The 27,891-nt window shown below is 37.5% G+C and overlaps 2 protein-coding genes across 4 annotated transcripts in view; one reads left to right on the top strand and one right to left on the bottom strand.

The window, feature by feature from the left end:
* Positions 1-2,145, top strand: part of RFESD (Rieske Fe-S domain containing) — a 12,081-nt gene extending 9,936 nt beyond the window's left edge. For all 3 annotated transcript variants that reach the window (XM_037982221.2, XM_073014577.1, XM_037982222.2), the window contains one exon: positions 1-2,145. This exon is cut by the window's left edge and continues 749 nt beyond it. The gene's annotated coding sequence lies outside the window, so the exon portion shown is untranslated.
* Positions 1,854-27,891, bottom strand: SPATA9 (spermatogenesis associated 9). Its single transcript, XM_007978838.3, has 5 exons — positions 25,909-27,891; positions 25,643-25,731; positions 18,466-18,693; positions 7,065-7,160; positions 1,854-2,144 (listed from the first exon to the last, which is right to left on the bottom strand). Exons 1-5 carry the CDS (start codon positions 25,967-25,969, stop codon positions 1,854-1,856), a joined length of 765 nt encoding a protein of 254 aa, XP_007977029.3. The 5' UTR covers positions 25,970-27,891.

The raw sequence follows: 27,891 nt of genomic DNA, 5'->3' as shown, positions 1-27,891 counted from the left end.
CCCTACCTCTCCTATTTGATTGTTATTTTTACATTTTTAGGTAAAGTTTAAATACATTGAAATGTTCACATCTGAACTGTACAACTTTCCCAAATAACATAGCAGACTTTTTATACTTTAAAAATACCTCCAAAAATGAGATAAGTTTACCTGCTGAACTTGAAAATAAGAAACTTAACCAATGTGCTAGACATCAAAACCAAATAAACCTTGGCTTAGTTTCTCTATGATCAAGGCAGATCTTGAAGTAAGGAAGCCAGACACAGCTGCTGCCCAGCCATGAGAGATGTAAAGTCTCCTATTCAGTGAGCCAGTGTACTTCGAATGTCTATATGAAATTTTCAAATAAAGGTTTTTAAAATTTTTTTAGAACTTTATGTGAATGTATGTACAACTAAGTGTCTCCTATAAATATTATAGAGAGATCTAGGATTTTATTCCTTGGAGTTCCCAGGCAAGGTTGTTGTTCAGTTGGTTCACCCTGGTTTTATCATGTCAGTTATTTATGGTCAGTACTGTTCAGTTGCCTGGTGCTCATACCATACTAGCTGTAATGTATTTAAAATAACACCCCAGACACCCACCATGCAAAAATCAGCAGCACATAGTGGTGATTTTTGCATCGTCAGTGCTCACGCAAAAATCACCACTATGTGGGACCAGAAATAGCCAAAATGAGTAGATGATGTATTCAGAGTGAGAAGAACTTTTTGTCAAGATTGGAACCTAGTCGCAAAGCACAGTAATACGTTTAGAGGAGGAGAATTACATTAAGCATCTAAATCTAATACTTAACATTCTAAGGAGCTGACCTGGACTCTTTCCCTTGGTTATTATAAAAATAGTAAATGAATAAGGTCTATATAGTAAAGACTCTGCTTACAGGGACCTTTGCTACATATTATTACACTTCCTTTTCTGTTGGAGTACGGATAGCATGAGTAGCACTTGGTCCTCATTTCTCAGACAACCGACGAACCAGACTTGTGCTTTTTATAGACACTGTTTGTGGCAGCAACTACTCACTAAGTACAGAGAATATACTGTCTCTCAGGAAGGTACATCCCGGTCTATTCTATCATGTGATAATCCTTCAATGCCCAGTCAGGTCTTAACACGTGTCCAGAATATAAAATGTATAGAAGAAAATCAAAGTACTTTCTTCAGGCAAAAACTGTAGCCCTGGTTTGCAAGAATAATTACAGAAATATTTTCTTGTAAGAGCCACTGGGAATAATGAGTAGTGTGCACTTGATTTTTCATTCTAAATTTGTATCTCTAAATGTAGAAATAAAAAATATCATATGTACTGTCTTCATATACAGAAATCTTCTCATCACATTTGTAAATATTTTGTTTTATAAATTTATGACATCTGTGAATTGCAAATCCTTCATAACTTTACAAATGATTTACAAAGTAATAATAGGCAGACTCAAACTCTCCAGTCTGCATATAAAAAATAATTATCCTTTTATTTTGATATGCAGCATCTTGATAGGGCTTTTTTTTTTTCTCCTAAGAATTAGACTCTCAAAACAAGTCTTTAATAAAAATGTTAATGTATTATAAATATGCTTATATTATAAACCACAGTGTAAAGTCTCACCCACCAAAGGATGGATTTTCTTGTTCATTAAAAGTATATAGTCAGTACCTATATTCCACATCAATATTCATTTTATTTACTCTATCATGTAAATACTAGAAAATGACATTTTAATAGTAGCCCCCTTCTCTTTTTTTTAAGAAAGCAGAGCAATTCAGAATATGTAAACTAGACTCTGAGTTTTGTCAGATGAAATGTGCCATTAAATAGATAACTCTTAGGTTCTGTTCAGTGATACCTGTATTCAGATTTGCTCATTCATTTCAGCTGATTGGTCAAACACAGAATGTAAAACTTGGATCTTATTACTCGGCTTATTAGCAAGAAGCTTGGGGTAATCTGAAATGTCTGGCTTCTCCGGCAGTGACCTGTAAGGTTTTGCTTTGATTTCACCTTCAGCAAACATAGGCTCCGAAAGCACAGGCTCAGAAAAGGCTTTTCTACAATTTTCACTCTCCTCTCTGTTTTGCCTTATGGATTCTTCTTCCTGGAAGATGTTCTTTATCTTCTCCAGCACAGCATTAACACAGACTGCCTATACAATAAAAATAGTTTGAAAAGTAAAGTTTCTTTTTAAGCTACTAACCACAGATTAAAACATACAATATAGTGTTTCACATAGAGTCATTTAATCTACATAATCTAATAAAAAACACTTCTTTTCAGGACCTGCAGGCACATAATATAATAAGCATTGCGAGATTGTTCTAAATAATACAATCTAGAGAGCAATTTAAAACCTAGTATGCTTCCATGAATATGTTTTACATCTTTTCCCCCAATTCATTAGATGTTTTGCATCTTTATTCTCTTGATGTAATTACATGAAACATTTTCTGAGAGATGGAATTTGTCCTCAAACATGTTTTTCACAAAATAGTTCTTTTGTTTTAATTTTCTTCCCCCTAGACTTTGCTTATGCTTACATGTACAATGAAAGGACATCAACATATCAGTAAGAATTTAGTAAGCTACTATCAATGGTTTCTGAGCAAATATGTGATCACCATCCCCTCCAAAACTGCCACTCAGTACTTTAAGGAGAGGCGTGTCAAAAATAAAACAGAGAAAAATAACTTCAAATATTCAGAATCACTAAGGACTGCATTAATTACACTTACTCTGTAAGTTTACTAATGATGAAGATGATGATGATGCTAAGTATTTAAGGCAAGCAATGAGAACAGAAAATTTATGAAATATGAGAAGACTTAAACCAGTTTATTTCACCAAAAAAATGCCTCAAGTTAATATAAAGGATTATAAACACATACAAGGTTTCCTAAATTAGAGGTAACAGCCAAAGGATTGAGGTCCTCAAGCTTGAACAGCCTCAACTTCCTCTTGCCCTCCTGCCTCCTGCCTCCTCCTTCTGGCCTGCCTCTCACTATAGAATTGAGGAACACAGACACTTTTCCTCACTTCCCTTCAGTTGGTTCATTAGCTATCTTGTAGCTAATGAAATAAAATGATATGTCTGCTGGGAAGGAACTCAGGATTTTTGGAAAAGTTTTTCCTCCTGTATAGACTGTCTTTTCCCTCTCTCTCTCTCTTCCTGCTTTGAACACTGATGTGATGCTTGATCATGAGGCAACAAACCTACGGACTGAAAACAAGTTTTTAGAAGAAAAACAGGGAAAGACCCTGTTGTCTTAGGCTTTTAGGGCTGCTGTAACAAAATACCATGAACTGAGTAGCTTACAATAGAAATGTATTTCTCACAGTTCTGCAGAGCGGGAAATCCGAGATCAAGGCACTGGCAGATTCAGTGTCTGGTGAGGGCTGGTTTTCTGTCTATGTCCTCATATGGTGGAAGGGACAAGGCAGCTCTCTCAGGCCTCATTTCTAAGGGCACTAATCCCATTCCTGAGGACTCTGTTCTCATTACCTAATCACCTCCCAAAGGCTCCACCTGCTAATACCACCACCTTTGGGTTAGATTTTAACGTAAGAATTTGGGGGAAGCACAGACATTCAGACCTGGGCTTTGATAATATTTTGGACCTAACTGTACAAACCTGGGAATTGCCTAACCCCCAACATCTAATTAAGATATTTAAGTGTTTTTATTGATTAAGGTACTGTCATTCAGATATCCTTTGTTACTTGCACTTTTATGTATCCAAACCTGGCGCTAGAAACCTTTAAAGTCATGACCTTTAGCTGTAAACAGCCTCATCCATTTATCCCAAATACGATCATTTTCTATGAATGTCTTGTTGTGAAAAAGATTGGAAAGTTCTGTCCTATTTGAAACATTCTCTCTTCCCTCACCAACAAAAAATTCTATCTGTGCACATTCTAACCACCTTTTTTCCCAGTCTCAGAAAATGAACGGTCTTGATCAAGGTCAATTTCCTTCTATGTTTGTTTTTAACCTACATCCTACCATCTTCTCTGTCAATTATTCCTTGTCTCTTCAGCCTCTTTACTCTTGACTGGCTCTTCCCCTGCAATCTATAACATGCTTGAGTATCTTCCATCCTAAAATTTAAAAACTAAAAATCTCTGAAAATCTGCTTCTCTATTGACTGCTACACACTCTCTCTTCTTAGTTAAACCAGATTCTGTTTCCATGTTATTACCTTCTGTCACTCTGAAACCTGCTTATTTCTGCCGCTGAAATAATTTTTGAGATGGTTAACCTCGACATCTTTACTACTGTATCTAATGGACACTTCAAATCTTCATTTTACTTGACTTTTCTGCTTGTATTTGACACTTAACTACTGACAACATCCTGAGTCTCTATTTCCTTGGCACTATTTCTCCTGATTTTCTTTCTGCCTTTCTGATTGTTGCTTCTTGTGTCCCAAATGGATTCTTTTTTAGCTTACCTAAATATTGCTGTTCTTCATATTTCTGTTGACTTACCACTCTTTTCTCTTGACATGATTCCACTCATAGGACATTAACATCTAACATATATATTGTTTTCAGAACCAAAATTCTAACCCTGACCTCTCCCGGGCCTTAGATACATATATGACCAGTTATCAGATAAAATTTGTTTCTATTACCTACTTACAAAGTTCATGGCATGACAAATTGTTGAGATGATTTCAACAGCCTTTGAGAAACTGAAATCTAATTTTTGCGTTAGTCTAGTTTTTATTTCCCCATAGACATGACATCCTGTTCATTTTGTGCAATGTGTTTGCATCCTAGCTTAGTTGAATGCCAATTTTGTATAAGTTTCACATTTAAGATATTGAGTACTTCTTGAAAATTTAAAACAGTGGCAAAATAGTTGATAAATTTAGTTTTGTAAAAACTGAATTAATACATTTAAAAGTAAGTTCTACCTTTTTTCAAGGGTATTTAGCTATTCTTGACCCTATGTACTTCCCTGTATATTTTAGATCTAGTTCACTTACACACACACACACGCACACACCTGCTTGGCTCTAAATTGGGACTTCTTTTATGTTTTAATATGATATAAAATATTAACAAAAATGTGTAAGAATGCTAACAAAAAACCATAAAAATTATTAAAAGAAATTAAAGAAGACCAAAATAAATAGAAGGAATAGTACGTTCGTGAACTGGAAAGAGGACTTATTCTCCCAGTTATTAAGATATATTATAAAGGTCCTGTAATTAATACAGTGCTCAATTGGTGGAAGAATAGACAAATAGACCAACTGAATAGAACAGAGAATCTATAAACAGACCCATATAAAGGACACTTGATTTATGGAAGAAAAAAAAATGTATTCTAGGACAATAGGAAAAGGGCTTTTTAATTGGATACTCGTGGGGAAAAATTTGACTCTTACCTCATATTAGTTCAAGATGGAGTATAAATCTAAAGGTGAGAGGTAAACTAATAAAGCTTCTAGAATATAACAGAGGAGAATATTTTCATGACATTAGGTGTAAGTCAAGATTCTCTTTGACATAGAAAGCACTTAACATAAAGGAAAAGATTAATAAATTGGATGACATTAAAATTATGATATGCTTTTATTTATTTTAAGACTGGATCTCACTCTTTTGCCTAGGCTGGTCTCAAACTCCTGGGCTCAAGGTATCCTCCTACTTCAGCCTCCCCCATCAGCCTCCCAAGTAGCAGGGATTATAGGCACACACCACCATGCCTGGCTAAGAATTTCTTCTTTAAAAGACATTGCTAAAAGAATGAAAAGGCAAGTCACAGAATAAATTTCTCCATATGTAATCAAAAAAGGCTCCTAGAATATGTTTTTTAAAGTAAAAATCAATTTTTTTTAAAAAAAAAAGGTATCTCAATAGAAAAGCAAGAAGAGATTTTAACAAATTCACAAAGAGGATATCCAAATGTTCAATTAATATATGCAGAGGTACTCAATCTCATTAATAATCAAGGAGATGCAAATTAAAACCACAATGTGATAATACTACATTCCCACAAAAATGGCTAAAATGCAAAAGATTGACAATACTGTCAGTAATGATGCAGAGCAACTGGGACTTTTATAAAATCTGAGATTTGTGTTAATTGTTAAAAAACCACTTTAGAAAACTCTGGTAGTATCTACTAGGTATCAGCACATGCACACCTTACGACCTAGCAGTTTCACCAAAAGATATGTACAGGAATATTTATAGCAACCTTATTCATAGTAGCCAAAACTGGAAATAATCCAAATGTCCATCAGGAGTAGAATGGATAAATAAATGTTGATACAGTCAATCAGTCGAACACTACACAGCAGTGAAATCAGCAAACTACTGCTACAGGCAATGAATGATCTTAAAACAGTGTTGGGCAAAAGACAAACACAAAAGAATATGTACTATATGACTTTATTTATATAGAATTCAAGCAGTCAAACTATCAGTAGTATTATAAGTCAAAATAGTGATATCCTATATAGGAAAGGGAAGTGATTGTGGGAGGCAAGAAAGAGGCTCCTGGAATTATGGTAATGTTTCTTGACCTGGGTAGTATAAAGATTAATAGATTTTGTGATAATTCATTAAGCTGTACACTTTCCTTTTTGTGTTTTATAGTTTTTTTAAGTGGCTATTAATAGAAAATAAAACCCTTATAACATAAAAAATCTTTTACATTTTTCTCATGCACGCATTTGTCATCCAAAATACACTAGTACCTGCGTTCCCCAAAGGGAGAGACCCCAAATGACAGAAAACTGAACTTTAGCCAGCCATGGCACAATGGCTGGAACAAAACAACTCTAGCTAAATGAAAGTAAAACTAAATTTCTTGATCAAAATATGCAAGTGGTAATAATAAACTTTATAAAAAATTTTTTTTAGTTATTTAAGCAAACTGGTTTTTGGTAGATTGACCTGGCTTATCAGAAAAGGAAATTTTAAAAATTGTTTTGTGTAATGAGACTGTGAATGGCAACATTAAATATTGTACCGTATACTATTGCACAGTATTATTAACATTACATAAGATAGGTAGATTTATTTCTAGATTCTAATAATTTTCTTAACTTACCAAATAAATTAGTGCTGCATATGAAGCATATATTATGCTAGTTAAAGCAGTCTTTGCTGGAAAGGAGATGATTTCAAACAAAGAACCCTTTCTGACCTGCAAAAACAGAAAAGATTTTCTTAATAAACAAACATTTTCCATGTTTCAATGTCATATTTTACAATGTTACTGTAAAATGAGATTTTTTTTTTTCTAAAGAAAGTCATCTACTTTAGACTATCTGGGCTTTTTCACATTGTGAAAATTGTTTACTTTTCCTTTTTCAACAAGAAGACACTTTCTTGTGCTAATCAAAACCTGTGACAAATCTGTAAAAATCTTGCATTTCTGCGATCTAAATGACTAACTTCTCACAATTACCAACCGTGCACACTAGGAGGTGCTGCTGTGCATATGAGAAAAACAGTCTTTCCTTTGTTCAAATTCATGTAATCATTCTTTACTAATTATTCACAACCTCAGGTAAACAGCAATCAAAATAATAAGCTTTTCCTAGAGATTAATGACCTGCTTGGAAATGTTAATCAGGAGACTGCTGAAGGCCAGCATTAACCTTAGATGATCATTAAGCTTCAGAAAATGTTCTGTGCTCATATGCAACAGGCTCTCATGAAACACAGAGAAGTTTAACACCAATAATGAAGTTGCCTCTCCTGTGTTTCTAGTTTCTGGCAGTAGGTGTACCGGCCTGAAACATATCATCGTAACATATTCAGTTTATACTGTCTCATGGGCCACCTCTGTTGCCTTGAGGAGGGTATGAAATGAGGACTTCAGGAAAAACATTCCCTTTCCACTCAGCAGTGAGTGGCAGTTAGCCAGGCTCCTCTGAAGTATGAGCCAAGCAACTCAGTGGCTTCAATGAACTTCCAAAAGGTACAGGCTGTAGCTGATAAAATCATATAAATGCATGGTAAAAACATGCACATAATGTTCATTAGACAGCGTTCATGAAAGAGTTATAACATTGAAAAAACCAAAACAATCAATGATTCCAGAATAGTTAGGAAAATTATGTTATATCCACTCAGTGGAATATTATGCAATCTTTTTATTTTTTCAAACCTTTTATGTATTTTTAATTGACACATTGTAATGGTACATATTTAAGGAGCACAGTTTGATGTTTCCATAGAAATCTATGTTATATAATGATCCAATCAGGGTAGTTAGCATCTGTATCACATTGTGCATTTATCATTTCTTTGTGGTGAGAATGTTAAAAGATCCTCTCTTCTAGCTATTTTGTAATACACAATATTTTATTATTAGCCATAGTCACCCTACTGTGCAGTAGAACACCAGAATTTATTTTTCCTATCTAATTGTAATTTTGTACCCATTTAACAACCTCTCACCATCCTTCCCTTTTCCCCTTTCCCCACCCAGTCTCTGGGTAACCACTGTTCTCCTCTCTGCTTCTATGATACCAACTTTTTGTTGTTAAGATTTCACGTGTGGGTGAGATCATGTGGTACTTGTCTTTCTGTGTCTGGCTTATTTCATTTAACGTGATCTCCAGATTCATCCTTGCCATCACAAATGACAGAATTCTTTTTGATGGCTGAATAGTATTCAATTGTATATGTAAACCACATTTTCTTTATCCATTCACCTGTGGTTGGACACGTAGGTTGATTCTATATGTTGGCTACTGTGAATAGTATGCAGCCTTTTAAAAGGTACTTTTGGGCCGGGCACAGTGACTCACACCTGTAATCCCAGCCCTTTGGGAGACCGAGGCAGGTGGATCACCTGAGGTCAGGAGTTTGAGACCAGCCTGACCAACATGGTGAAACCTTACCTCTACTAAAAATACAAACATTAGCTGCGCCTGGTGGCGCATGCCTGTAATCCCAGCTACTTGGGAGGCTGAGGCAGGAGAATCGCTCGAACCTGGGAGGCAGAGGTTGCAGTGAGCTGAAATCATGCCATTGCACTCCAGCCTGGGCAACAAGAGTGAAATTCCATCTCAAAATAAATACATAAAAGGTTCTTCTGAAGAACGTGTGATAACCTTTTGTTGAATGAACATTTATATGGCACTGTCTACCAGGTCCTGTTCAATGTACTTTGTAAGTATTCACATTTAATTCTTAATCCTATGTGAAGTTGGTATTATTGTTATCCTCATTCCACAACTGGAAAGCAGAAAAAAGAAAGGTAGGCAACTTGCCCCTGGTAATATAGCTGGTAGGTAGCAAAGTGAGATTTAAACTGGAAATGGTACTCCAGAGTCCAAGCTGATCATTAAGCTACGCTGCCTTGGGATACACTACTGCTCGTGAAGAGTGGTAAAGGACTGCATTACAAGGAGGGACTCTAGAGTAGATAGATGTAGTTAATCTCTAGTCCCGGAGTTCTTGAATAATGAAATCTTGGACAAATTAATTCTTCCTCTAAGCTTTGGTTCCCTCATCTCCAAATTGAGAATAATAGCTAATGCTTATCTCACAGATTTGCTGTAAAGATAAATAAGAAAATGCTTGTAAAGTTTTTGGTAAAATGTCTGTGCATGGGTAGCATTAAGGGAAATTATTAGTCCCTTATTAGAGAGGGAATATTAGTAATAATAGAGAAAGATCAAGGTTCAAAATAGTAAGTACAAGTATGATTGATTCCATTTATATAACATGTAAAACCAAGCCAAACTAATCTATGCTTTTGGAAAAAAAGGAAATGATTATCCTAGCAAGAGTGAGAGTTAGTGACTGTAAGTCAGCATGAGAAGATTTCTTGAGTGCTGCTTACCAAGATTTTCATACATGTGTTCAATCTATGAAAATTTATGGAGCTATACACTTAATTTGTGCACTATTCTGTATACTTCAGTATAAAAGCTTAAAAATTCTATGTCCAATGTTTTTATGATTAAAATAAACACAACATTGCATAGAAGAAGTTTGGACAGAAATGCACCAAAATTTTAATTGCTGTTATGATTTAGTTATGCTACTTTGTATAGTTAACATTTGTAAAACACTCATTACATGCTAGGTTCTGTTCTACTGGCTTTCTTTGCATTGTCTCATTTTATCCTCTAACAAACCTATGAAATAAGAACACAGGTTCAGAGAAATTAAATTCTTTCTTGTTTTCTATATTTTCTATGTTAGGTTCAAAGTACATAAGGTATTTTTGTAAATGAAATTATTAAAATATGTCTACATCCTGTTCTAGTATACTCAGTGTTTGCTTAATGCCGCCACTACTGAATGCAGAACAAAATTGCCCACTGCAATTTCCTTCTTCCCTCTTAAGTGATTTATAGAACAAGGAAACCAAGAATAGGATCTAGCCTAGTAGCTAAGAGTGAGGGGTTGGGGTGCTGGGGGTTGGGGAAAGGCTGTGTTCTTTCTTCCTCCTTTCTCTTCGGGCCATACTAACTCCTAGATGTAGAGATAGGTAGGGAAAGTTTCTGCCACCTCCCTCCATAGGTCACCTGCAGTATTTCCCAGAATTCCTGGCTTCTGGAAAGAGTTTCCAGGAAATGAAGCAGCTGCTGCTTTTTCTCTCTTGCTAGAAGAATCAAATTGATAGTATGCCTTTGAAACCTACTTTTAGCTACATGGAGACAAACATACAAGTAGAGAGCAGACTCTAGGAGGAAGAAAAGCAGATATACCTCCTAGCAGGTGAAAAGGTTCTTGAATTTGTGAATATATGAACTCATAGTGGGAGGTCCATGTTCAATCATTGGTAGGCTATATACAATAAAAATAAAAGTGGTGTTGTATGGGTTGGATCTGTGTCCCCACCACATCTCATGTTGAAATGTAATACCAAATCCCTGAGGCCTCCCCAGAAGCTGATGCTGCCATGCTTCCTGTACAGCCTACACAACCATGAGCCAATTAAACCTCTTTTCTTCATAAATTACCCAGACTCAGGTATTTCTTTATAGAAGTACAAGAATGGACTAATACGGGTATCTACATGAGAAATTACTCTTTCCGTTTTATTACATCTTTCTTTCTCAGGTTTTGTCCTTCACCTAAAAGTAATTAAAGCTGATTAGTTTCAAAATAAATTATGTACTTGATATATGTTATGCTTCTGAATAATTAATCTTTATATTGTTTAAGGGTCATTTAAAATTATTTTAATGCTTTTAATAATTACTTTTTATTCCTGTAACAAGAAAATATATTTCCTCCAAAATGTATGTGGTTACTGGCAAGTAGCCATTTTTCAACTTTATGACTCACTCAAAAAACATGTTTTTCATATTATAAACCATGCTGCTTCATTTTTGTCTTGCTTTGAGCAGGAATATTGTACCGTAAAAGCTAAGATAAAAAACAGGAGAAATTTAGTAAGTGGCAGTCTTTAGATGATCTTGGCCTATTTCAAAATTTTTATCTCAACCTTGTTATATAATTTCACTTTATGTGCATATTTGAGTTAAAAAATATCTTGGTATCAGTGTTATGTTCATACATTTCTTTTTGAATTTGGTCATGTAAAACGTAAAATATATGGATATTTGAGCAGTAAAAACATTTTGAACCTTTAACTCAACTTTTTCCACATAATTTTGACTGCTTTATCTCATAAAAGGAGGATGTGTGTTCATCTTATTTTCACTATTAAGATAAATCACACAAAAAAGTCAACAGTGAGCAGTTTAGAAAGTAAAGATTCACTTATACATGACCTGAAGGTTGGAGAATTACCAGGCCCCATATAGTTTACATTGTCCAAAACCACCCTGATGAGAGTTACAAGGGGAGTCATAGGGGAAATTCTAACTCTCAGACAAATGTTGCAGGAAACACTGACTGCTACTTATAGAGAGGTCCAGGAAAAAAAGTATTCCTGTAAGTTTGGAAAAGCTACACGAATGTGTCTTTGCTTAGCAACTTACAACACCTTTGAATACAGGAAGGACTCCTGACTTTAAAGAAAGCTACCTGAATTTATTAACCCCAGTATTAACAGTCTGTAGAACATTGTTCTTAAACAAGTTTTTAATCCAGTGGTCCTGTAAAGACTCAAATGTCCTAATCCCTTTGCCAAAGTGGAGGAGTACTGTATGTCTTCAAGAGCCCAGGAGTTCTACTATCTAGAAAATATCCTCTTTCCCTGGGTCTAGATTATACCAGCCAAGTTAGCCTCATGGCAGGCCCAAGTAGGACCTATAGAACTTCCGAATATTTATGAGGTTTGTAGTTTAAACCCCAAATTGGAGTCTAACTTAGAGGATGGGGTAAGGAAGAAACTTTACATAGATAAGTTTCTGATCCTTGTGTTCCTGAAAAAAGAACACAAGTTCACTGGGATCCACCTACAGTCCAGGCATTGTAAAGGCTGAGGATTTTCTTCACTTTGGTCCCTATCTTATACCATGCCACGGTGCATATACAAAGTAGAAACAGTCAACTCTAATGCCATTATAGGGATGAGTCTATCACAGGAAGAGCTCTTGGTCCTGTGGCCCTGCATTGGCCTGCCAGAGTCAACAACGATGGCTGGGAGCTGACGTGTCTTGGCTGAAGTCAACATTCAAGGCGATTATCTAGGTCACTGCAGCCTAGAGCAGCTGCGGGCTCCACTCAGGCAGGCAGCTCACAAGACTTAGCAGATGCACCATTCTGTAAGTACTAGCACTGGAGATGTTGAAAACTACCAGGAAATTCTCCACTAAGAGTTTTCCATTCCTGAGGCTTTTTATAGAACTAGCTACAATTCTATCACTGCAGTCTCAGTCCCGCAGAACCTGGAGGGGTTTGAGGAATAATTTTACTCAGCATCCATAGAGCCAGGTCCAAAAGAACCCTCTTCTAACAAAGTGGCCAGCTGGAAAGGCTTGACCCCAACCATCTGTGCACATGTCACAGGCCATTAGAATCGCTTTAGGCCATTCTTGTTGGTTGGGTCTTTGGGAGGCTTCTATTTGGCACAACATTTCAATACGCTGTGACATATTAAGCATGCTCTAGAGCTGAACATCCGATCAGAAAGGCCCGGGTGGATGGTAGAGGGAGCTCCTGAGCCAGTGTCCGTTGTTCACCTTGAGGAGACCATTACTGGATGCTGCATCTCAGAACTCCCCATGTCAAAGAGCTGAAACACTATTCTAGTTATTGTTTGTGTCCTAATGAAAATGTTACTCTATTTCTTTGTTTCCAAAGGAAGTCACCTGGCCCCACTGGTATTCTCAGCCATATAATAGTTTTGGGAGAGCTATTTAAGGTGCTCCAGCTACCAATGCATTTTTTCATCATTTGTCATCCACGAAACAGTGACCAGACAGAACACATCCAGAAGGTATTTGACAGATACCTTCAGATAAGTTAACCAGGCCACTTACCTTCTTACAGCTAAGTTTTCCTAGAGTTATCTCTTTCATGCATCCACAAAGCATATCCCCTTGCATAGTCCTTCCAGCTTTCACCCCTTTTACTTCCCCACACAAAGCTCCATCTGAGACAGGCAGTTTGACAGTTCTTAAAGGAATTCACACTGGAATCCACTCTGGGTAAGCTGAACTCTGTCTGATGTGGCTTCTCCATACTACTGCACTTTCCTCTCAGCACACTCTGGTACCATAGATACACTCCATTTACAGACCAATCCATTGACCTCTGCCACAATTCATACATTGCTGTTGTGGCTTTGACTCTCCAGGCCATTGTCCTCATAGTCAGTTCTGTTTCTGTCTTCACTGAGCCTTTGAGATTTGAGACACATTGTTTACTACAACTTAGTTTTCCCTCACTAGCAATTCTGATTATCAACCCTAGCTACTGTATACTCCCCACGTAAACCTTCTTTCTAACCCCCAGCCCTCAAGGACCCTGGAACCTGTGACCTGGGACTGTTCTCACTTGTCTCACTCTAGCCATATGGAACTACTTATCTTCTCCAAATAAGTCATGTTCTCTCTCACTTCAGTATCTTCATATATACTGTTCTTCTCTTGGAATGATTCTCCTACTTCTCATCTGGCTAATTCCTCCTTCGAGACTCAGATACAGTGTCCTGTCTCCAGAATGTCTACACGGACCACTCTTTGGAATCATATGTCTCTTCTTGATGCTTCTGTAGTGCACTTTCCATACTCTGATCATGCACTTGCTGCATCCTACTGACACTGTTTGCTTATTTGCCTGTGAGCCCCACAGTCCATAGGACAAGGGTGAGACATCTCTGAGTGTCTGGTACCTAATCTAGTGATTTTTCATATCAGGTTTTCAATAACTTTTTGTTTTTGAGATGGAATTTCGCTCTTGTTGCCCAGACTGGAGTGCAGTGGCACGATTTTGGCTCACTGCAACCTCGCCTCCCGGGTTCAAGTGATTCTCCTGCCTTGAACTCCTGACCTCAGGTGATCCACCATCTAGGCCTCCCAAAGTGCTGGGCTTACAGGTGTGAGCCACTGCGCCTGGCCGCTATTTGTTGAATAAATAAAAAAGTAGAACTATACTTCACTTCCAATAAATTTAATCATCTTAAAACTTGTAAAGGGAGATATTAAGAAGTGAAGCTGAAAGACATCTGGTTCCATACACATGGCAGACTGAGCTAATGTGGAGCATCTCACACAAAAAACACCTAGAAATGCTATAAAAATGAAACTCAAAAGATGTAATACAAAACTGAGCTTACAAAAAGGAAAGGGACCTTCCCCCTCCACCCCCAATGCCAGGAACAAAAAGGGAACTAAAAGCCAGAGCAGCAAGTGTGTGAGCTTATATCCCAGGAACTCTGGAGATGTTACTGGACCCTAAAATAATGGTTGGGTGCTTGAGTATTAATACAGCGACTGGATATGATACTTGGATAGATGTGAGGTGGGGATCAAGCCTTCGCAGAACTGCAATTTCAGTGAAATTGGGACTCAAACAATTGCATCCACCAGTACAGGAAGAAAGTAAGGAAGCTGGTCTCCATGTGGGACTCCCATGAGAGATTAAAATTCCAAGCTTGCCCCTTATAAAGAGATCTGAATTTACCCTATCAGTGTGATGCAGGGAATCTTAAGCTGAAAAAAAAAACATAAAGACTGGTCTCAGGTTGCTGGTATCCCTGGAGCAACAAGCACAATTTCTCTAGAGGGACAGTTTCACCCCTAAGGCCAAAAGGGATTTTTTTTTTTTTTTAAAACAAGACTCAGGGTTTTTTTTCTTTTCAAGTTTCAGTTAAAATAAAATTATAAGAAAATTATCTATAGGTGAGATGCAATATAGATCACAATAGAAAAATTAGCACCTCCAAATACCTCAAGGACAATCATGAAAAAGACCACACATAAATATGTTTAAAATGATTAAAGAAAATAGTTTAAAAGGAATAAACTTGTAAAAGACACTTTGAAAAGAAAAAAGCATGAAATATGGGGGAAAAACATTAATATATGCATACACATGTAGAGAAAATATAAAAGTATGCATGTAAATGTTCACATCAACTTCATAAAAATGATTACCTCTGGTAGAGAAGAAAGGAGAAGGAATTGGGCATGGTTAATGATATTTCTTTTTATACAGGAGAGATCTGAAGGCAATATAGCAAAATATTACTACTAGTTTAAATTCAAATGGGACTGCTAATCAATTAACTTCTATACATTTTGAAATATTTCTTTGATAAGAGTTTGTAAAATTAAAGCTAGAACATAAGACAATTAGAATAAGGGCAAAGAAGAAGAGATTTCATAGTCATGGACTTTAATGTCAGAAAAGATAGTCACAGTTAACATCCTGACCTTGCGCAAGTCACTTAGTCCCTAAGCCTGTTTATCTTAGGTTCCTGGAATAAGTTATCACACTTGATCTCTAAATTTACCTCAGAAACTCATTATCAGTCAAAGTAAAAAGGCAAACAGATTATGTCTCTTAGTTCTTACTGCTGGATAAAAACACACAAATTCAACTGGAAAGACTTTTTTTTTTTTTCCTAGCCACTGAATTTTCATGAGTGTTGGGAGATAAGTCATCATGGATTTCTCTCATTCCTGTGCAGATTGGCCCTTCTGAGCAAAGGACATGTTTGAATAGCAAACAGCCTTGCAAAGTAGAAAAAGTATATCCCTCTAGAGAGACATGTACCTCCCTGAACATGTCGTAGGCCACTAAAAATAAAGCCCTCTCCTTTTTCCCTGAAACATTTACTTATATTCCAGGGTAATGAATAATTAATCTCTCTCTCTCTCTCCCTCTCTCTGTCTCTCCATCTGTATATCTTTTTGGAGATGTGCCAGTGTCCCCAGAGTCCCCTGATTTCAAGGTTCCTCTCTCCTGTGATGCAACATAGTGTGCGCACAGGCAACATTTGGCCCGCATCGCATTGCCCTAAGGAATTTAAGCATAGGGAACCAGCACAAGATACTGCTCTGGCTGACGCTTTTACTGTGAATAATAAACCATGTGTTCGTGACCCAAGGCTCATGTGTGTGTTTGTGTATGTGTGTGCATTCGCATATGTGTGTGTACAATTGTGGCAGGCTAATTTGTTAGCTTGCAGGTAGTGTAAGATCTCAGATCCTTCCCAGTTCTGACTTAGTAGAGAAGCAAAAAGGAAGACCCTGAATAGCATAATGGCCGGTGTCTTTAAACATGATTTCATGTTAAATACAGAAATATTCTTCAAAAGACATTTCTTCTACCAACCCTCTATAAAAACTATAGGTTTGACAATGCAAGGAAGGGAACATGAAGTCAAAACATTAGGTTTAGAAAGATATTTCAGCGGGGATTTAAGATAATATGGTTTAACTTTGTTTCTTTTTTGCTTTTTCTTCTTTCTTTCTTTCTTTCTTTTTTTTTTTTTTTTTTTTTTTTTTCCAGACAGAGTCTTGCTCTGTTGCCCAGGCTGGAGTGCAGAGGTGCGATCTCGACTCACTGCAACCTCTGCCTCCCAGGTTCAAGTGATTCTCCTGCTTCAGCCTCCTGAGTAGCTGGGATTACAGACACACCGCCATGCTGGCTAATGTATTTTTAATAGAGATGGGGTTTCACCATGTTGGCCAGGCTAGTCTCAAACTCCTGACCTCAAAGGATCCACCCCCCTCGGCCTCCCAAAGGGCTGGGATTATAGGCATGAGCCACAGCTATGTTTCTTTTCAATGACCTAAAGATACAGGATTAAGGCTTGTAGTTCATAAAGAATCCAGTGGTTGGCAAACACAAACCATTTTTTACTTTCTCAGACATCAGAAATTATAAAAGCCTTTTATAAATGCTGCTCTCAGGCAATTTGTAGCTTAAATATATGATGCTTTCTAGAAATGTCAAAATCTTTCATTAAAGAGCGACTCCTACATAAAGGGTATTTATTGATTTCAGCTATCCAGGATCCATTTTTTACCTTCTTGAAGAAACCCAGACTTTTGTTTGAGGATTTCCCTATTCCACACCACTCTCAGGTCATGTGGTCTCGACAGAGCTCCAATCCCAGCTCTAGGGATAAGCAGGTAATCAAGTTCTAGGCCAATCAGTGAATCTCATGTCCTTGGTTTAGAGGTAAGCTCTGAGAACACAAGCCATGCTCTTGGAATGGACCTGGAGACTTAGCTAGGGATGTGGGGTCAGGGGTTTTCTCTCTCTTTTTCTCTGCTGAAATTGAACCTGGAAGAATATAGCCAAGGAACAGCTGCAAATTATCTTGCAACTATGAGGGGAAAGCCAGGAATACCTGTATGCAGACATGTCAGGAATCTTAACAGCTCTGGGTTGTTTACAGCAGCTAATACATCTTCTTTTTTGGTTTAACTCAATTTGAGCCTCATTTTCTTCTCCTTCAACAGAGAGTTCAAATTAATTCGTCCTGCAGTTTAGATGCCAGAATTGCAAAATTCTGAATCTTTTGTAGTGAAATTTAGGATGATTTGTATAATGCCGAGATTGAAAAACTCTTGAGTTCTGTGCCGTGAAGTTTAGAAAGCAAGAAATTGATTCCGAAAAAGTTTTAAGAATTGTAGTCCTCAACAAAATATAACAGAGCTTCAATAAGACAATGTAGAAAACGTAATTTGAATTTATAGGTAAATATACTCAATATATTATGTCAAACAAAGGTTATCTTGGAAACATAACAAAGTTATGAGGAAAAGGGAACAAAACAATAATTTTTAAGGCTAGTTGTAAAATTTCTGTTAGATTTAACATAAATGGCAATTTGCATGCATATATTTAAATTGCACCATTTGAAATGGACAGTTTCATATAGTTCAATTAAACAATAAGGTAGAAAAAAGTCCACATTGCTTTCCCTTTCAAACTTATTTAAACCAAAGATTCCACTGTATTTTAAAAAGGCCCAACCATTCATTTCTCTTATCCAGGTATATCTGTTTTATACATAGGACAATCAAGTTCACCACATTTTATTTTTCAAGTTTTGCAAATGTAAAAGTTTCTTAAAAAGGGGTCCTTGTGCATATGCAGTATTCCCTTACCTGCGTGTTATACAGGGGTTGCCTTGGCACATTAACTTCCCTCAGCAGACGACCAGATATGTCCCTTAGCTCTAAAAGTCTGCATGCAAGCTGAGGATGCAGAAGTTTGGCCACTGATTTGGAGGATCTGGATATGCTGTTTAATCCATGAATTAATGTTGTTCGATTAATCTTAGCTAAAGCAATAGCCATCCTGATTTTGGATGTTTTCTGCGCAGGTTCTCTTTTCTGAAAAATAGGCCTTTGAAAAGTAACTGATGTGTAATATTCCAATGCATTATTAAAACTACTTCTGGCAGAGAGTGACTACTATATAACTACCTTGTGCATGGTGTCATGCATATATTCAATGTCCAATGATTCTGTTGCCCCATGAAACCCCTTGAATTCCCTGCCATGTACTTAAATCTTTTTTTTTTTTTTTTTTTTTTTAATGGAATTTCATTCTTGTGGCCCAGGCTGGAGTGCAATGGCACAATCTCAGCTCACTGCAACCTCTGCCTCCCAGATTCAAGTGATTTTCCTGACTCAGCCTCCTGAATAACTGGGAATACATGCAAGCACCACCACGCCCAGCTAATTTTTATATTTTTAGTAGAGATGAGGTTTCACCATGCTGGTCAGGCTGGTCTCGAACTCCTGATCTCAGGTGATCTGCCTGCCTCAGCCTCCCAAAGTGCTGGGATTACAGGTGTGAGACACCACGCCTGACCCTTAAATCTGTATATATATATACACACACACACATATATACACAAACACACACACACACACACATATATATATATTTGGATTTTTTTCCCTGGGATAAATATCAAGAATTGAAATAACCAGCCAGAAGATACAAATGTTTCATTTTCCTCCTAGATTTATATATTTTGTGTACTGACTTTTTACTTTAATTTTTTTTTTTAAGTTCAATAGGTTTTTGGGGAACAGTTGGTATTTGGCTACATGAATACATCCTTTTGTGGTAATTTCTTAGATTTTGCTGCACCCATCACCCGAGCAGTGTACACTATAACAAATGTGCACTGAATTTTTAAAGAGCTCTTAAGTAAACAAGAATTCTTAACTGACTTCTCCATTTGAGCTCTACTCTTTAAATATATATCTTGCTTTTCTTTTTTTTATTTTTTTCTTGCTACAGCCATACCCATTTCTTTGTCATTGGCAATTAGAGTGCTGAACTTTACTCTTCTATATCTGTTAAACTAGCCTGTGAGAAAATCTTACTCAATTCTTTCTCTACCTTGTCCCAGAATTTGACCACTTCTCATTACCCCCAGTACAGCACCCAGTCTATTATATTTGAATTCTACCATCATCTCTTTTCCAGATTAGTGAATTTGCCTCCTAAGTGGTTTCTCTGCTTCCACCTTTGCCTATTTTCATTCTGTTCATCAATACACCAGCCAGAGAGATCTAATTAAAACTTATGTCAGATCATATTTTCCTTCTATTCCACTGCTTCAGTGGCTTCCAGTTGCTGTCAGTGTAAAAGCCAAAGTACATACTGTGGTCCACAAGGCCCTACAAAGGTTGTTTTTTCTTCACCTGTTCAGCCTCATCTTTTTCTCTTCCCTTCCTTCCTCATTACTTGTTGAAGTTTTTTAGGTGTCTGGGATTTTGCACTAGCTATGCCATTTGATTCCTCAAGCACCCAAGGTTCACTCCCTCACTTCCTTCACATCTTCATTCAAGAATTGCTTTCTCACTAAGACCTTCTTGGTCACTCTACCCACATCATCAATTGTGCTCTCTATCCCTGCACCTCTATTTTGCATCCCTTCTCTGCTATAGTTTTTCTTCTCCTTAACGCTTACCACTAATGTACTATATTGTTTATTTTCCTTGTTCATTGTTTTTTACTTGACTGGAATATAAATTGTAAGAGTTTTATATCCATTTAGCTTGCTTCTTTTTCTCCAGAGCCAAAGTAGTGTCTGGCACGTAATACACACTCTATCTTTGGCAGAATGAATGAATGAAGAGTATCAGAAAATAAAACAAATTAATCTTGAGAAACATCAAAGTAGTATACCAAATATTACATTAGAAACCACACAGAAAGTTTTCAGTGCACAATTCTATAACTTTCACAATAATGGTAATTCTCCACAAGAAACAACTCACCAAAGACAAAAATATAATTGAATTAGAGAGCATTCTAGTGACAGTCATAGTCTCATTACTTTCAGAAACCTAAATGCCATTACAGGTAATTTCCAAACATCATTGGTGCCTTCTTAGCAGTTTTTTTCACACATTAACAATAACCAACCACAACAAAAAAGCATAGAGAATTCAGAAAAGTACATCTAAGGGCATAAAACTCCAAAATTTTTGGCATGGATTCTAATATGTCCTGTCTACAACTTCTATTTTGTAGTATATGATTAAGTACAAGATCACAGAAAAAAGATATATTCATCTTTCATATTTAAAAAACTCACAAAAATTGACCCTGTTTATCCTAAGATATTTTTCTCTTATTCCAAGAATGAGCATCGGAATTAAAATTTTTTAGATACCCAATTGTAGTATATAATTTAAAGGTTTACTATTTTAAATTCATCTTATGGAAATCTTTTGAAATTTGCAAGTGTAAACCTTTAAAAATTACTCTTTCTAAAGAAGTAGATACTAAGGCTGTTGTCTGGGCTGGTTGGGACAGAAGAGGTGGAAAGAACTGAATCTCAGAAGCCACCATCTCAAGCCAGGATTCTAAAATTAACTTTCTGGCCAGGCACCGTGGCTCATGCCTATAAGCCCAGTACTTTGGGAGGCCAAAGCAGGCAGATTAGGAGGAGGTCAGGACTTTGAGACCAACCTGGCCAACCTGGTGAAACCCTGTCTCTACTAAAAATACAAAAATTAATCTGGCATGGTGGTGCACCTGTAATCTCAGCTATTTGGGAGGCTGAGGGAGGAGAATCACTTGAACCCAGGAGGCAGGGGTTGCAGTGAGTGGAGATTGTGCTATTGCACTTCATCCTGGGTGACAGAGGGAAACTCTGTCTCAAAAAAATAAGTAAAATAAAAGTAACTTTCCCAGCCTCAAAAAGAAAATTTCCTTCAAAATCTATCCAGGAAGAACAATTTAGTAATCAGTATTCTGGTTGTATTCTGGGTATATTCCTCTATAAAAATTCCATCGTCATTCCCATCAAATCTTTTTTTGTTCTAGGCCAGCAAGATGGCCTTTTCCTAAATAAATACATGCCTGGGAGCAGGGAGAGATTTAAATACTAATCACAAAATTTAGAATTTTAAGATACAACCCAATTAATAAAGCCCTCTAAGAATTTTTAAGACCATTCCTTTCCCTGTGTTTGGGAAGTATGGATCATCCTGGAAATTAAAAAAATTGCAGCACTTACAATCTAACCTTTTAAAAATCATCTGCTTAACAACTGAGTATTAGTAATGTCTTCCACATAATTTATATTTGAAGGGCAAATAACTTCAAATATGTGATAATATCCCCTAACTGCTCAAGTTTCTTGCCAATCTCAGCAATACATTCTTCAAAGGAAATAGTGGGAAAAGAGCAATGTTAAGTGTTTTGAAAATGAGAAATAAAGTAACTAATTATGTTCCTAGTTGAGTTGGGTAAAGTTCTATAAGTAAATTACTTCAATTACTTGGAAATAGGAACTCACAGCTTTATCTTTGGGAATCACAATATTCAATCAATTGATGTCACCATAAACCATGCTTATGGTTCTAATGATAATGAGGCTATTCAGAAGGTAGAAATGAATGAATGAAGTTGCCATTTCTTTGATTAAATAAAACCCCAGTTTCTCGGATTTCAGCAATGGTGGGAGAATCAAAACTTGAAAACGATAACAAGGTTTTCCACGCCTGTCTCTGACTTCCTAGGATTCACCCTGAGCCTTTCTCAATACTTACTACTCTGCTGACCTATTTGACATTGACCAGCATGTACATCTGCCCATCTCTTTCCTTCCTACTCGAGCATAGCCAAAATAGTCTCCGATGTTTCAAAAGACTTTATACAAAGGCTAGGGAAATGCAAAAAGGGGGGAGCTACTGGATGCCAAGTCTAAGATACAGTATTAGAAAACCCAGTTTGCCCTCAGAAACTCTTAAGCCTTACCCTCTCCTGCTTAGCTGATCTGACCAGCATTTGGATGCACCTTACCACTGTGCCTGCAGATTCCTACACTTCAGTGTCACACCTCCTCAAACATTAGACCCAAGAGAGGGCCGGCCAAAGGCAGAAAGCAGTTGTTTCCCCTGATACTAAGGCCAACCGTCCGAGTTCTGGTGTCCTGTATCTAATATGCCCGCCTCTTCCTATGAGGACTGATACTGGGAATGTCCTCTTTCCCCAGGGCTATTATCTTACAGGCTAAATCAGTATTGTGCTCTGTTATACCATCTGGGAGTCCATTCTACAAGTCTCAGAACTCTACTACAGCTAAGGGAGTTCAGCAGGTCCTGACAATTAAAACTCATCCAATTCAATGGTAAACGAGAATGCATATCAACTAACTGTTTTTTTGTTTTTTTTTTTTTGAGACAGAGTCCTTCTCTGTCACCCAGGCTGGAGTGCAGTGGCGCGATCTCGGCTCACTGCAACCTCCGCCTCCCGGGTTCATGCCATTCTCCTGCCTCAGTCTCCCGAGTAGCTGGGACTACAGGCGCCCGCCACCACGCCCGGCTAATTTTTTGTGTTTTTAGTAGAGACGGGGTTTCACCGTGTTAGCCAGGATGGTCTCGATCTCCTGCCCTTGTGATCCGCCCGCCTCGGCCTCCCAAAGTGCTGGGATTACAGGCGTGAGCCACCGCACCCTGTCCAGTTAATTTATTTTTAGAAATGTATGGGCTCAGTAATTTGAATCATCTGCATATATAACAATTACCTTCTATTCAGAACAGAAAATTATTTTTGCTAAATAAGAGTTTAAGTACACAGTGAGCATTATTGGTGGATGAGGGGTTCCACATAAGTAAATTTTCTGGGCAACTAAAAGTTTACCCACTGAGTGTTGGCTAAATTTTTACTGACATGAAAAATAACTTTAAAAAATATATCCCATACTTGACATCTTTGAGGATTCTGACTGCTGCTAATTCCTCTCTCCTTTTTCTCTCCACTTCTGTGGCTTTCATAGAATTTCATTCTCTTCATTCTCTTCTTTTCTCTGATGCCCTGCTAACCCTTTAAACAATGGCATTGGCGGGGCTCTATCCTATGCCCTAATGTTACTACACAATCTTCTTGAGCAGTGATGATTACCATTTTGGTTTAAATGTACACTATAGTTAAACACATGGTTTAACTATACACTATAACAACACACTATACACTGATGACTCCCAAATGTACATCTTCAGGTGGGATTCTCTTGAGCTTCCAACCTACATATGCAATTTATTACTCAACTCCAAGGCTTGGACAGGACGTGGCATGGCCTCTTAAACTGTGATCCAATCAAACTCATTATCTCCAAAGCTGCTCTTCCTCATCTTGTCTTTGGTCTTAGTTAACAGGATCACTATTCTTCTAGCCACCCACGAAATCCAGAATCTTCCTCAACCTTTACACATTCTCTCTCATCCCCCACTGTCAGTTTCAAAATATGCTAAATATCTCTTGTGCTCAACTCATTCTATTCCCAATGCTAATGTCCTTGCTCTTAGCTGTCGTTTGCAACAAAATCTTCCTAGAAGCTCTGCCTCCATTCAGATCTCATTACCACTAAAAAAGTATTTTTGATGTGCAAACTGAATGTCATTTCCAAGCCCAAAACCTTTCTGTGACTGGTATTTGTGTTACATATAAGGGAAAGTCCAGTCTTTTTCACATGGCATACAAAGACCTCCACATTGTAACTCCTGATTACATTTCCTATTTTCTACTATTTCCTATCTCAACCCTTCTATCCTACATGCCTTTAATTTATATTTATTTGACATTTTGGAAGCACGCTTGCTGCTTCCTACTTTTGGGCCTAACCCACACTGCCTATGGAATATGCTTCCCTTCCCCTACCCACTGATCCCACTCTTTTCTTTACCTTGAAAACTACTATTCATCCTTTGGGACCCAACTTAAAAGCATCCTTCCTCCATGAAGCCTTCTCTGACCTTCCTCAGTAGAGTCATTCACTCCTCTAAATTAGCTATAGAGATGTAACACTTACCATATTCTAATGCAGTTACTCGTTTACAACTCTATCTCCATTAGATTAAGCTCATTGGCAGAAAGGATCACATCTTGTATATCTCTGTATTTCCTCTCTCCAGTCCCAAGCAATAGTGAGGTATTTAGTAAATGTCTGATGGCTGGTTGTCTGCAGGCATGGTTAAAGGTAGCTCTAATACTTCTCCTTTGGAATGAAGGATGTATACTTTGTGATTACTGTGTTACTCAGCGTGCTTTTTGTTAACTTCCAGGTTTTGGCTATATACCCCATGTTTGACATTGCCAAGAGTCTGACTTCTGGATAAGTGGATTGTTACTGTACCATGTACCTTCACAGCATATTCTATTCCGACTGTGATCAAAATGACCGAACCACATTTTTCCATTAAGAGCTGTGTACCGTTGAGTAAATGAGGTTACATGTGTTCACTAAAGAAGTTGTTACTTCTTCCTAATTTTATGTCTCTTCAAAATATACCTCCCTCCTCCTTCACTCCCAATATTTTATCTGTTTCAAATCCTTTTTGGAACAGAGGTTTAAAAAATATACATGTATACCTTATTTAAATTGATACTACTGTTTTCTTTCTACATTAAACACACATCCATGTTGTATTTATCTTTCCATTGTTAAAATTTATCTCAAGTTTTTGCGCTGATTTAATTGACATAGATTTTTGCTAAGTGTATCTAGGTATTTTTCTGATTTTACATTGCAATTGTAGCAAGGAGAGACTGCCACGTGTTTATCCTAATGACATAGTTATTGTCGTTAAACTTAATTCTCAATCTACCTCACTTCTTGGTCCACAATCTGTCTGCTTCCCAAAGACCCCTCTTAATGAATAATATTTGAAATTTGTTTTTCTTTGGCAAAATTAGTGTTTTCTTAAGTTTTGAGCACTGATCTCAAAATCAAGCATTAAATAATTGGTATGATACTAAGAATAGAATATACTTTTTCTATTCCTTTTGAAGGTTATAAAATCACATTACCTGATTAGACTGTGATAATCTTAGGATGGTGGGAAATTCATCTTTAAACTCATCTACAAGGTCCATGATTGCTTTCTGGATCCCCTCGACTAAGACAAAAAGAGGTTAGGAAAAAGAAAACTTTGAAAACATCCCCTAAATGTTTCAAAAGAACATGAAACACTTGATCAAATTCCTAGATGACTGGGAAAGTAAAGGAACTCTAGGGGATCTTATTCCCAGTTGTTCCCACACCCATATGCCCTTTACAATAAGATTGTGTGTACTTCTTCCAGAAAAGTTCTTCAACACCTGCCCACATATCCACCCAACAGGTTTGATTGGCATGGTGAGTTCTTGCTTGGGTTCCTAGTGCTTAACAAGCTTGCAGGCCTGGTTAATGCTTGTCCTAGTCTGCCATTAGTGAAAGATGAGGGTAGCCTTCCACTTGGGAAAGCCAGCAAGGACAGAACTCACAGCTCACTGCTGGAATTCTTTGTTACTGCACAATAGGCTTCCGAGAACCTGCTACAGAATCTTCTGAAATCACTCTGGCAGTGAGAGGAAGAAGAATGTGTTTGGAGGCATAAGGGAAGGAGTGAGGGGACTGAATAATAAAGTACACTAAGGAGTTCTATGATATAAGTTGAAATTTGTCCCAAATTCTGCAGTGATACCACAAATAATGGATCATCTGAGAACAAAGGTCCCTCTGAAAAAAACTGGCATGTGCTTTAAAAGAAATGCTTTATATATGATGCCAAATAGAAAAGAAACACCAGCAGTGATTCAGAAAGACTTCTGAACAGATTGTTTTTGCTTCACCAATGAGGATCACTAGGTCAAACTCAGGCAAAACTGTAAAGTCTTTGGTTTGTCTCCTTTATAATCTCAATCTTTTTTCTTCATCTTTTACCCTCCTACTACCCTCACGCGTCAGATGATCATTCGTTCCCCTGATCAAATATGGGAAGAACTTGATACCATGCAGACTTGATTGACTGCCTAGTTATATATATACACACATATATATACACACACACATATATATTATACATATATATTTAATTTAACTTAATTTAATTTAATTTTTTTTGAGACGGAGTCTTGCTCTGTCACCCAGGCTGGAGTGCAGTGCCGCGATCTCGGCTCACTGCAACCTTCACCTCCTGGGTTCATACCACTCTCCTGCCTCAGCCTCCAGAGTAGCTGGGACTACAGGCACCCGCCACTATGCCCCCCTAATTTTTTGTATTTTTAGTAGAGACAGGGTTTCACTGTGTTAGCCAGGATGGTCTCCATCTCCTGACCTCGTGATCCACCAGCCTCAGCCTCCCAAAGTGCTGGGATTACAGGCGTGAGCCACCGTGCCCAGCCGACAGCCTAGTTATATTTTAGTGTGAATGAAATAGTTGGCTAATCTGAATCCCATTATAATTTGAAGCCCTCATATTTAATTGAAGCTAGACCACTTTCTTCAGCAAGCATAAAGCCACAGCTGCTGAAAGTTTCTTCATGGGAACAGTTTGGGAAAGAGAAATCTTCATCCCAGGATTCCTCTAGCATGAGAAGCCTGTCAAATCCCCAGCTCTCATGGTGTTCTTAGTCCACCATCTACCTTAGAACACCCTCCGCCATACCACATCCACCTCTCCTAACCAAAATAGAACCTGCTTGCCTCTCATGACTCTCATGCTTAAGATAACTATGCCCTTAACATTTGGAAAGTGCAATCCGTCGGTAGAAAGAAAATCATATTAGGCAATGATGAATACACACGCTGGGAGTCTATGAGATAATGAAATACTTTATCTGTCCTAGCAAGATAGTTGGTCATCATCGTCCACTGCAGCGGAACACCTGGCAGATTCTTCTCTTTCTGGTCTTCTTCCCTGTTCTCCATTCTCCTCCCTTCCACCATCCCCTAGTTCTTTTTATCCACTGATTCTGATGTCCTTGTCCAACTGGTTTTACCCAATTTTCTTCTCTTTTCATCAGTCCTCTCCCTCCTAGGCATCCTACAAAATTAACAAATCTAGAGGAAGAGCATTTCTCAGGCTAGTGTTTACCACACTTAAAGCATAACCAACTCTTTGTGTTTGCTAACAACGTCCTTTTTGTCTTTTCTTACTTAAGAGCCCTCTCCCCGGAACTAGAGTGGTGAAAAATGACAGAGGGTGATGGAATAAGAAAATCTCATCCTGCAACACTTATATTATGATCTTAAAATATTTTGGTTTGTGTTTAATTATCTTCTTATGCCAATAACC

This window comes from Chlorocebus sabaeus, chromosome 4 (genome assembly GCF_047675955.1).
Source record: "Chlorocebus sabaeus isolate Y175 chromosome 4, mChlSab1.0.hap1, whole genome shotgun sequence".
Taxonomy (NCBI): domain Eukaryota; kingdom Metazoa; phylum Chordata; class Mammalia; order Primates; family Cercopithecidae; genus Chlorocebus; species Chlorocebus sabaeus.
The sequence above is the reverse complement of the archived record's forward strand: the minus strand, read 5'-3'. Positions and strand labels throughout refer to the sequence as shown.